The sequence below is a fragment of the Nicotiana sylvestris genome, chromosome 10, assembly GCF_000393655.2.
Source record: "Nicotiana sylvestris chromosome 10, ASM39365v2, whole genome shotgun sequence".
Classification (NCBI taxonomy): Eukaryota; Viridiplantae; Streptophyta; class Magnoliopsida; order Solanales; family Solanaceae; genus Nicotiana; species Nicotiana sylvestris.
In genome coordinates this window covers 127,501,157-127,512,498 of record NC_091066.1, presented here as the reverse complement: position 1 = coordinate 127,512,498, position 11,342 = coordinate 127,501,157, and the positions used below count along the sequence as shown (strand labels likewise).

General features: G+C 45.8%; 1 protein-coding gene across 1 annotated transcript; it reads left to right on the top strand.

Annotated features, from left to right (window-relative positions):
* The first annotated feature begins 211 nt into the window (after window positions 1-211).
* On the top strand, window positions 212-805 carry LOC138879926 (uncharacterized). The gene has a single exon (XM_070159575.1). The coding sequence runs from the start codon at window positions 212-214 to the stop codon at window positions 803-805; it is 594 nt and encodes a 197-aa protein (XP_070015676.1).
* Window positions 806-11,342: the final 10,537 nt, after the last annotated feature.

The window sequence follows — 11,342 nt, the reverse complement described above, 5'->3', positions numbered from 1 at the left end:
TTAGCTTCTTCTTTTTTAATTTTTCGATGTAAACCCTGTTATCTTCAAATTCCAAGAAATGAAATCAACATTTCATCGTTCATCTTTCTTTATTCTTTCTGATTTTGTCCTTTTTCTCTTTTCTTTCAGTTCTAATAATGCAGGTTTAAATAACATGACATGCCTGCGGACTTCATGCCCAGATCCAAACATGCTGTCTAATTGCGAAATAATGAACCAAGAGCCAAAATATGATGAAGAGGAGGCTTTTAGGGAAATAAATCGAGAATTGGAACAATTTGAGAATAAACATAAGCCGAACTTAAATGATACTGAACCGGTTAATTTGGGTAGTTCTGAAGAAGTCAGGGAAACCAAGATAAGCATTTTCACAGATGGAAAAACTCGAGACGCATTAATCCAACTCCTGTTTGAGTTCAAAGATGTGTTTACTTGGTCATATGACGACATGCCAAGGCTGAGTGTTGATTTGGTGGTTCATAAGTTGTCAACATACCCCAATTGTCCCCCAGTCCAGCAAAAGCAAAGGAAGTTCAAAACTGATATCAGTGACAAGATCAAAGAAGAGGTCATGAAGCAGTTGAAAGCGGGGGTAATCCGAGTGGTCCGATACACCACATGGTTAGATAATGTAGTCCCAGTGCCAAAGAAAGATAGGAAGACCCAAGTATATGTAGATTATAGAGATTTAAACAAGGCAAGTCCCAAAGATAACTTCCCTTTCCTGAACATCCACATCCTTGTTAATAACTGCGCCAAGCATAAGATACAGTCCTTCGTGGATTTTTATGCAGGATATCACTAGGTGTTGATGGATGAAGAAGATGCAGAGAAAACAACTTTTACCATACCTTGGGGTACATACTGTTATAGAGTCATGCCATTTGGTCTCAAGAACGCCGGGGCAACCAATATGAGGGCCATGACAGCCATTTTTCACGATATGATGCACCAAGAGATAGAGGTGTATGCGGACGATGTAATCATCAAATCCAAAACCCAGGACGACATAGGGCCTCCATTCCCTAGTCGCTTTTTGCCAACATTAGCGCTCCAATCCCTGAGTTGAGCCTTTTTAGGCATAGGGCCTCTATTCCCTAGTGCCTTTTACTAACATTAGGGCTCCAATCCCTGAATTGAGCTTTTTTAACATAGGGCCTCCATTCCCTAGTCGCCTTTTGCTAACATTAGGACCTCAATCCCTGAGTTGAGCCATTTTAGACATAGGGCCTCTACTCCCTAGTGCCTTTTGTTAACATTAGGGCTCCAATCCACGAGTTGAGCTTTTTTAGACATAGGGCCTTCAATTCCCTAGTTGCCTTTTGCCAATATTATGGTTCCAAACCCTGAGTTGAGCTTCTTAGACATAGGGCCTCCATTCCCTAGTCGCCTTTTGCCAACATTAGGGCTCCAATCCCTTACTTGAGCCTTTTTAGACATAGGTCCTCCATTCGCTAGTCGCTTTTTGCCAACATTAGCGCTCCAATCCCTGAGTTGAGCCTTTTTAGACATAGGGCCTCCATTCCCTAGTCACCTTTTGCCAATATTAGGCCTCCAATCCCTGAGTTGATCCTTTTTAGACATAGGGCCTCCATTCCCTAGTCGCTTTTTGCCAACATTAGTGCTTCAATCCCTGAGTTGAGCCTTTTTAGACATAGGACCTTCATTCCCTAGTCGCCTTTTGCCAATATTAGGGCTCTAATCCATGAGTTGAGCCTTTTAGACATAGGGCCTCCATTACCTAGTCGTCTTTTGCCAACATTAGGGCTCCAGTTCCTAAGTTAAGCCTTTTTAGACATAGGGCCTCTATTCCCTAGTCACCTTTTGCCAACATTAGGGCCCCAATCCCTCAGTTGAGCCTTTTTAGATATAGTGCCTCCATTCCCTAGTCGCCTTTTGCCAACATTAGGGCACCAATCCCTGAGTTGAGCCTTTTTAGACATAGGGCCTCTATTTCCTAGTGCCTTTTGCTAACATTAGGGCTCCAATCCCTGAGTTGAGCTTTTTTGACATACGGACTCCATTCCCTAGTCGCCTTTTGTCAACATTAGGGCCCCAATCCCTGAGTTGAGCCTTTTTAGACATAGGGCCTCTACTCCCTAGTGCCTTTTGCTAACATTAGGGCTCCAATATCTGAGTTGAGCTTTTTAGACATTGGGCCTCTATTCCCTAGTTGCCTTTTACCAACATTAGGGATCCAATTCATGAGTTGAGCTTTTTAGACATAGGGCCTCCATTCCCTAGTCGCCTTTTGCCAACATTAGGGCTCAAATCCCTGAGTTGAGCCTTTTTAGACATAGGGTCTCCATTACCTAGTCGCTTTTTGCCAACAATAGCACTCCAATCCCTGAGATGAGCCTTTTTGGACATAGGGTCTCCATTCCCTAGTCGCCTTTTGCCAATATTAGTGCTCCAATCCCTGAGTTGAGCCTTTTTAGACATAGGGTCTCTATTCCCTAGTCACCTTTTGCCAACATTAGGGCTCCAATCCCTGAGTTGAGCTTTTTAGACATAGGGCCTTCATTCCTAGTCGCCTTTTGCCAGCATTAGGGCCCCAATTCCTGAGTTGAGCCTTTTTAGACATAGGGCCTCCATTCCCTAGTCGCCAAATGCCAACATTAGGGCTCCAATCCCAACATTGCGCTTTTTAGACATAGGGCCTCCATTCCCTAGTGGCCTTTTGCCAACATTAGCGCTCCAATCCCTGAGTTGAGCTTTTTAGACATAGGGCCTCTATTCCCTAGTCGCCTTTTGCCAACATTTGGGCTCCAATCCCTGAGTTGAGCTTTTTAGACATAGGGCCTCCATTCCCTAGTCGCCTTTTGCCAACATTAGGGCTCCAATCCCTGAGTTGAGCCTTTTTAGACATAGGGCCTCCATTCCCTAGTTGCCTTTTGCCAACATTAGGGCTCCAATCCCTAAGTTGAGCCTTTTTAGACATAGGGCCTCCATTCCCTAGTCTCCTTTTACCAACATTAGGGCTCCAATCCCTGAGTTGAGGCATTTTAAACATAGGGCCTCCATTTCCTAGTCGCCTTTTGCCAATATTAGGGCTCCAATCCCTGAGTTGAGCCTTTTAGACATATGGTCTCCATTCCCTAGTCGCCTTTTGCAAACATTAGGGCTCCAATCCCTGAGTTGAGCCTTCTAAGACATAGAGCCTTCATTCCCTAGTCGCCTTTTGCCAATATTAGGGCTCCAATCCCTGAGTTGATCCTTTTTAGACATAGGGCCTCCATTCCCTAGTCGCTTTTTGCCAACATTAGTGCTTCAATCCCTGAGTTGAGCCTTTTTAGACATAGGACCTTTATTCCCTAGTCGCCTTTTGCCAATATTAGGGCTCTAATCCATGAGTTAAGCCTTTTAGACATAGGGCCTCCATTACCTAGTCGTCTTTTGCCAACATTAGGGCTCCAGTTCCTAAGTTAAGCCTTTTTAGACATAGGGCCTCTATTCCCTAGTCACCTTTTGCCAACATTAGGGCTCCAATCCCTCAGTTGAGCCTTTTTAGATATAGTGCCTCCATTCCCTAGTCGCCTTTTGCCAACATTAGGGCACCAATCCCTGAGTTGAGCCTTTTTAGACATAGGGCCTCTATTTCCTAGTGCCTTTTGCTAACATTAGGGCTCCAATCCCTGAGTTGAGCTTTTTTGACATACGGACTCCATTCCCTAGTCGCCTTTTGTCAACATTAGGGCCCCAATCCCTGAGTTGAGCCTTTTTAGACATAGGGCCTCTACTCCCTAGTGCCTTTTGCTAACATTAGGGCTCCAATATCTGAGTTGAGCTTTTTAGACATTGGGCCTCTATTCCCTAGTTGCCTTTTACCAACATTAGGGATCCAATTCATGAGTTGAGCTTTTTAGACATAGGGCCTCCATTCCCTAGTCGCCTTTTGCCAACATTAGGGCTCAAATCCCTGAGTTGAGCCTTTTTAGACATAGGGTCTCCATTACCTAGTCGCTTTTTGCCAACAATAGCACTCCAATCCCTGAGATGAGCCTTTTTGGACATAGGGTCTCCATTCCCTAGTCGCCTTTTGCCAATATTAGTGCTCCAATCCCTGAGTTGAGCCTTTTTAGACATAGGGTCTCTATTCCCTAGTCACCTTTTGCCAACATTAGGGCTCCAATCCCTGAGTTGAGCTTTTTAGACATAGGGCCTTCATTCCTAGTCGCCTTTTGCCAGCATTAGGGCCCCAATTCCTGAGTTGAGCCTTTTTAGACATAGGGCCTCCATTCCCTAGTCGCCAAATGCCAACATTAGGGCTCCAATCCCAACATTGCGCTTTTTAGACATAGGGCCTCCATTCCCTAGTGGCCTTTTGCCAACATTAGCGCTCCAATCCCTGAGTTGAGCTTTTTAGACATAGGGCCTCTATTCCCTAGTCGCCTTTTGCCAACATTTGGGCTCCAATCCCTGAGTTGAGCTTTTTAGACATAGGGCCTCCATTCCCTAGTCGCCTTTTGCCAACATTAGGGCTCCAATCCCTGAGTTGAGCCTTTTTAGACATAGGGCCTCCATTCCCTAGTTGCCTTTTGCCAACATTAGGGCTCCAATCCCTAAGTTGAGCCTTTTTAGACATAGGGCCTCCATTCCCTAGTCTCCTTTTACCAACATTAGGGCTCCAATCCCTGAGTTGAGGCATTTTAAACATAGGGCCTCCATTTCCTAGTCGCCTTTTGCCAATATTAGGGCTCCAATCCCTGAGTTGAGCCTTTTAGACATATGGTCTCCATTCCCTAGTCGCCTTTTGCAAACATTAGGGCTCCAATCCCTGAGTTGAGCCTTCTAAGACATAGAGCCTTCATTCCCTAGTCGCCTTTTGCCAATATTAGGGCTCCAATCCCTGAGTTGATCCTTTTTAGACATAGGGCCTCCATTCCCTAGTCGCTTTTTGCCAACATTAGTGCTTCAATCCCTGAGTTGAGCCTTTTTAGACATAGGACCTTTATTCCCTAGTCGCCTTTTGCCAATATTAGGGCTCTAATCCATGAGTTAAGCCTTTTAGACATAGGGCCTCCATTACCTAGTCGTCTTTTGCCAACATTAGGGCTCCAGTTCCTAAGTTAAGCCTTTTTAGACATAGGGCCTCTATTCCCTAGTCACCTTTTGCCAACATTAGGGCTCCAATCCCTCAGTTGAGCCTTTTTAGATATAGTGCCTCCATTCCCTAGTCGCCTTTTGCCAACATTAGGGCACCAATCCCTGAGTTGAGCCTTTTTAGACATAGGGCCTCTATTTCCTAGTGCCTTTTGCTAACATTAGGGCTCCAATCCCTGAGTTGAGCTTTTTTGACATACGGACTCCATTCCCTAGTCGCCTTTTGTCAACATTAGGGCCCCAATCCCTGAGTTGAGCCTTTTTAGACATAGGGCCTCTACTCCCTAGTGCCTTTTGCTAACATTAGCGCTCCAATATCTGAGTTGAGCTTTTTAGACATTGGGCCTCTATTCCCTAGTTGCCTTTTACCAACATTAGGGATCCAATTCATGAGTTGAGCTTTTTAGACATAGGGCCTCCATTCCCTAGTCGCCTTTTGCCAACATTAGGGATCAAATCCCTGAGTTGAGCCTTTTTAGACATAGGGTCTCCATTACCTCGTCGCCTTTTGCCAACATTAGGGCTCCAATCCCTGAGTTGAGCCTTTTTAGACATAGGGCCTCCATTCCCTAGTCGCCTTTTGCCAACATTAGGGCTCCAATCCCTGAGTTGAGCCTTTTTAGACATAGGGCCTCCATTCCCTAGTCGCCTTTTGCCAACATTAGGGCTCCAATCCCTGAGTTGAGCCTTTTTAGACATAGGGCCTCCATTCCCTAGTCGCCTTTTGCCAACATTAGGGCTCCAATCCCTGAGTTGAGCCTTTTTAGACATAGGGCCTCCATTCCCTAGTCGCCTTTTGCCAACATTAGGGCTCCAATCCCTGAGTTGAGCCTTTTTAGACATAGGGCCTCCATTCCCTAGTCGCCTTTTGCCAACATTAGGGCTCCAATCCCTGAGTTGAGCCTTTTTAGACATAGGGCCTCCATTCCCTAGTCGCCTTTTGCCAACATTAGGGCTCCAATCCCTGAGTTGAGCCTTTTTAGACATAGGGCCTCCATTCCCTAGTCGCCTTTTGCCAACATTAGGGCTCCAATCCCTGAGTTGAGCCTTTTTAGACATAGGGCCTCCATTCCCTAGTCGCCTTTTGCCAACATTAGGGCTCCAATCCCTGAGTTGAGCCTTTTTAGACATAGGGCCTCCATTCCCTAGTCGCCTTTTGCCAACATTAGGGCTCCAATCCCTGAGTTGAGCCTTTTTAGACATAGGGCCTCCATTCCCTAGTCGCCTTTTGCCAACATTAGGGCTCCAATCCCTGAGTTGAGCCTTTTAGACATATGGTCTCCATTCCCTAGTCGCCTTTTGCAAACATTAGGGCTCCAATCCCTGAGTTGAGCCTTTTAAGACATAGAGCCTTCATTCCCTAGTCGCCTTTTGCGAACATTAGGGCCCCAATCATTGAGTTGAGATTTTTTGACAAAGGGCCTCCATTCCCTAGTCGCCTTTTGCCAGCATTAGGGCTCCAATCCCTGAGTTGAGCTTTTTAGACATAGGGCCTCTATTCCCTAGTCACCTTTTGCCAACATTAGGGCTCCAATCCCTGAGTTGAGCTTTTTAGACATAGGGCCTCCATTCCCTAATCGACTTTTGCCAACATTAGGGCTCCAATCCCTGAGTTGAGCCTTTTTTGACATAGGACCTTCATTCCCTAGTCGCCTTTTGCCAACATTAGTTCTCCAATCCCTGAGTTGAGCCTTTTTAGACATAGGGCCTCTATTCCCTAGTGCCTTTTGCTAACATTAGGGCTCCAATCCCTGAATTGAGCTTTTTTAACATAGGGCCTCCATTCCCTAGTCGCCTTTTGCTAACATTAGGACCCCAATCCCTGAGTTGAGCTATTTTAGACATAGGGCCTCTACTCCCTAGTGCCTTTTGTTAACATTAGGGCTCCAATCCACGAGTTGAGCTTTTTTAGACATAGGGCCTCCATTCCCTAGTTGCCTTTTGCCAATATTATGGTTCCAAACCCTGAGTTGAGCTTCTTAGACATAGGGCCTCCATTCCCTAGTCGCCTTTTGCCAACATTAGGGCTCCAATCCCTTACTTGAGCCTTTTTAGACATAGGGCCTCCCTTCCCTAGTCGCTTTTTGCCAACATTAGCGCTCCAATCCCTGAGTCGAGCCTTTTTAGACATAGGGCCTCCATTCCCTAGTCACCTTTTGCCAATATTAGGGCTACAATCCCTAAGTTGAGCGTTTTTAGACATAGGGCCTTCATTCCCTAGTCGCCTTTTGCCAATATTAGGGCTCTAATCCATGAGTTGAGCCGTTTAGACATAGGGCCTCCATTACCTAGTCGTCTTTTGCCAACATTAGGGCTCCAGTTCCTAAGTTAAGCCTTTTTAGACATAGGGCCTCTATTCCCTAGTCACCTTTTGCCAACATTAGGCTCCAATCCCTGAGTTGAGTCTTTTTAGATATAGTGCCTCCATTCCTTAGTCGCCTTTTGCCAACATTAGGGCACCAATCCCTGAGTTGAGCCTTTTTAGACATAGGGCCTCCATTCCCTAGTCACTTTTTGCCAACATTAGGGCTCCAATCCCAGCGTTGAGCTTTTTAGACATAGGGCCTCCATTACCTAGTCGCCTTTTGCCAACATTAGCGCTCCAATCCCTGAGTTGAGCTTTTTAGACATAGGGCCTCTATTCCCTAGTCGCCTTTTGCCAACATCAGGGCTCCAATCCATGAGTTGAGCTTTTTAGACATAGGGTCTCCATTCCCTAGTCGCCTTTTGCCAACATTAGGGCTCCAATACTTGAGTTGAGCTTTTTAGAAATAGGGCTTCCATTCCCTAGTGGCCTTTTGCCAACATTAGGGCTCCAATCCCTGAGTTGAGCCTTTTTTGACATAGGGACTCCATTCCCTAGTCGCCTTTTGCCAACATTAGTGCTTCAATCCCTGAGTTGAGCCTTTTTAGACATAAGACCTCTATTCCCTAGTGCCTTTTTCTAACATTAGGGCTCCAATCCCTGAGTTGAGCTTTTTTAACATAGTGCCTCCATTCCCTAGTCGCCTTTTCCCAACATTAGGGCCCCAATCCCTAAGTTGAGCCTTTTTAGACATAGGGCCTCTACTCCCTAGTGCCTTTTGCTAACATTAGGGCTTCAATCCTCGAGTTGAGCTTTTTAAACATAGGGCCTCCATTCCCTAGTTTCCTTTTGCCAATATTATGGTTCCAATCCATGATTTGAGCTTCTTAGACATAGGGCCTCCATTCCCTAGTCGCCTTTTGCCAACATTAGGGCTCCAATCCATTACTTGAGCATTTTTAGACATAGGGCCTCCATTCCCTAGTCGCTTTTTGCCAACATTAGCGCTCCAATCCCTGAGTTGAGCCTTTTTAGATATAGTGCCTCCATTCCTTAGTCGCCTTTTGCCAACATTAGGGCACCAATCCCTGAGTTGAGCCTTTTTAGACATAGGGCCTCCATTCCCTAGTCACTTTTTGCCAACATTAGGGCTCCAATCCCAGCGTTGAGCTTTTTAGACATAGGGCCTCCATTACCTAGTCGCCTTTTGCCAACATTAGCGCTCCAATCCCTGAGTTGAGCTTTTTAGACATAGGGCCTCTATTCCCTAGTCGCCTTTTGCCAACATCAGGGCTCCAATCCATGAGTTGAGCTTTTTAGACATAGGGTCTCCATTCCCTAGTCGCCTTTTGCCAACATTAGGGCTCCAATACTTGAGTTGAGCTTTTTAGAAATAGGGCTTCCATTCCCTAGTGGCCTTTTGCCAACATTAGGGCTCCAATCCCTGAGTTGAGCCTTTTTTGACATAGGGACTCCATTCCCTAGTCGCCTTTTGCCAACATTAGTGCTTCAATCCCTGAGTTGAGCCTTTTTAGACATAAGACCTCTATTCCCTAGTGCCTTTTTCTAACATTAGGGCTCCAATCCCTGAGTTGAGCTTTTTTAACATAGTGCCTCCATTCCCTAGTCGCCTTTTCCCAACATTAGGGCCCCAATCCCTAAGTTGAGCCTTTTTAGACATAGGGCCTCTACTCCCTAGTGCCTTTTGCTAACATTAGGGCTTCAATCCTCGAGTTGAGCTTTTTAAACATAGGGCCTCCATTCCCTAGTTTCCTTTTGCCAATATTATGGTTCCAATCCATGATTTGAGCTTCTTAGACATAGGGCCTCCATTCCCTAGTCGCCTTTTGCCAACATTAGGGCTCCAATCCCTTACTTGAGCCTTTTTAGACATAGGGCCTCCATTCCCTAGTCGCTTTTTGCCAACATTAGCGCTCCAATCCCTGAGTTGAGCCTTTTTAGACATAGGGCCTCCATTCCCTAGTCGCCTTTTGCCAACATTAGGGCTCCAATCCTTGAGTTGAGCCTTTTTAGACATAGGGCCTCCATTCCCTAGTCATCTTTTGCCAATATTAGGGCTCCAATCCCTGAGTTGATCCTTTTTAGACATAGGGCCTCCATTCCCTAGTCGCTTTTTGCCAACATTAGCGCTCCAATCCCTGAGTTGAGCCTTTTTAGACATAGGGCCTTCATTCCCTAGTCGCCTTTTGCCAATATTAGGGCTTTAATCCATTAGTTGAGCCTTTTAGACATAGGGCCTCCATTACCTAGTCGTCTTTTGTCAACATTAGGGCTCCAATTCCTAAGTTAAGCCTTTTTAGACATAGGGCCTCCTTTCCCTGGTCACCTTTTGCCAACATTAGGGCTCCAATCCCTGAGTTGAGCCTTTTTAGATATAGTGCCTCCATTCCCTAGTCACCTTTTGCCAACATTAGTGCTCCAATCCTTGAGTTGAGCCTTTTAGACATATAGTCTCCATTCCCTAGTCGCCTTTTGCAAACATTAGGGCTTCAATCCCTGAGTTGAGCCTTTTAAGACAAAGAGCCTTCATTCCCTAGTCGCCTTTTGCGAACATTAGGGCCCCAATCATTGAGTTGAGATTTTTTGACAAAGGGCCTCCATTCCCTAGTCGCCTTTTGCCAGCATTAGGGCTCCAATCCCTGAGTTGAGCTTTTTAGACATAGGGCCTCTATTCCCTAGTCACCTTTTGCCAACATTAGGGCTCCAATCCCTGAGTTGAGCTTTTTAGACATAGGGCCTCCATTCCCTAATCGACTTTTGCCAATATTAGGGCTCAAATCCCTGAGTTGAGCCTTTTTTGACATAGGACCTTCATTCCCTAGTCGCCTTTTGCCAACATTAGTTCTCCAATCCCTGAGTTGAGCCTTTTTAGACATAGGGCCTCTATTCCCTAGTGCCTTTTGCTAACATTAGGGCTCCAATCCCTGAATTGAGCTTTTTTAACATAGGGCCTCCATTCCCTAGTCGCCTTTTGCTAACATTAGGACCCCAATCCCTGAGTTGAGCCATTTTAGACATAGGGCCTCTACTCCCTAGTGCCTTTTGTTAACATTAGGGCTCCAATCCACGAGTTGAGCTTTTTTAGACATAGGGCCTTCATTCCCTAGTTGCCTTTTGCCAATATTATGGTTCCAAACCCTGAGTTGAGCTTCTTAGACATAGGGCCTCCATTCCCTAGTCGCCTTTTGCCAACATTAGGGCTCCAATCCCTTACTTGAGCCTTTTTAGACATAGGGCCTCCCTTCCCTAGTCGCTTTTTGCCAACATTAGCGCTCCAATCCCTGAGTCGAGCCTTTTTAGACATAGGGCCTCCATTCCCTAGTCACCTTTTGCCAATATTAGGGCTACAATCCCTGAGTTGAGCCTTTTTAGACATAGGGCCTTCATTCCCTAGTCGCCTTTTGCCAATATTAGGGCTCTAATCCATGAGTTGAGCCTTTTAGACATAGGGCCTCCATTACCTAGTCGTCTTTTGCCAACATTAGGGCTCCAGTTCCTAAGTTAAGCCTTTTTAGACATAGGGCCTCTATTCCCTAGTCACCTTTTGCCAACATTAGGGCTCCAATCCCTGAGTTGAGTCTTTTTAGATATAGTGCCTCCATTCCCTAGTCGCCTTTTGCCAACATTAGGGCACCAATCCCTGAGTTGAGCCTTTTTAGACATAGGGCCTCCATTCCCTAGTCACTTTTTGCCAACATTAGGGCTCCAATCCCAGCGTTGAGCTTTTTAGACATAGGGCCTCCATTACCTAGTCGCCTTTTGCCAACATTAGCGCTCCAATCCCTGAGTTGAGCTTTTTAGACATAGGGCCTCTATTCCCTAGTCGCCTTTTGCCAACATCAGGGCTCCAATCCATGAGTTGAGCTTTTTAGACATAGGGGCTCCATTCCCTAGTCGCCTTTTGCCAACATTA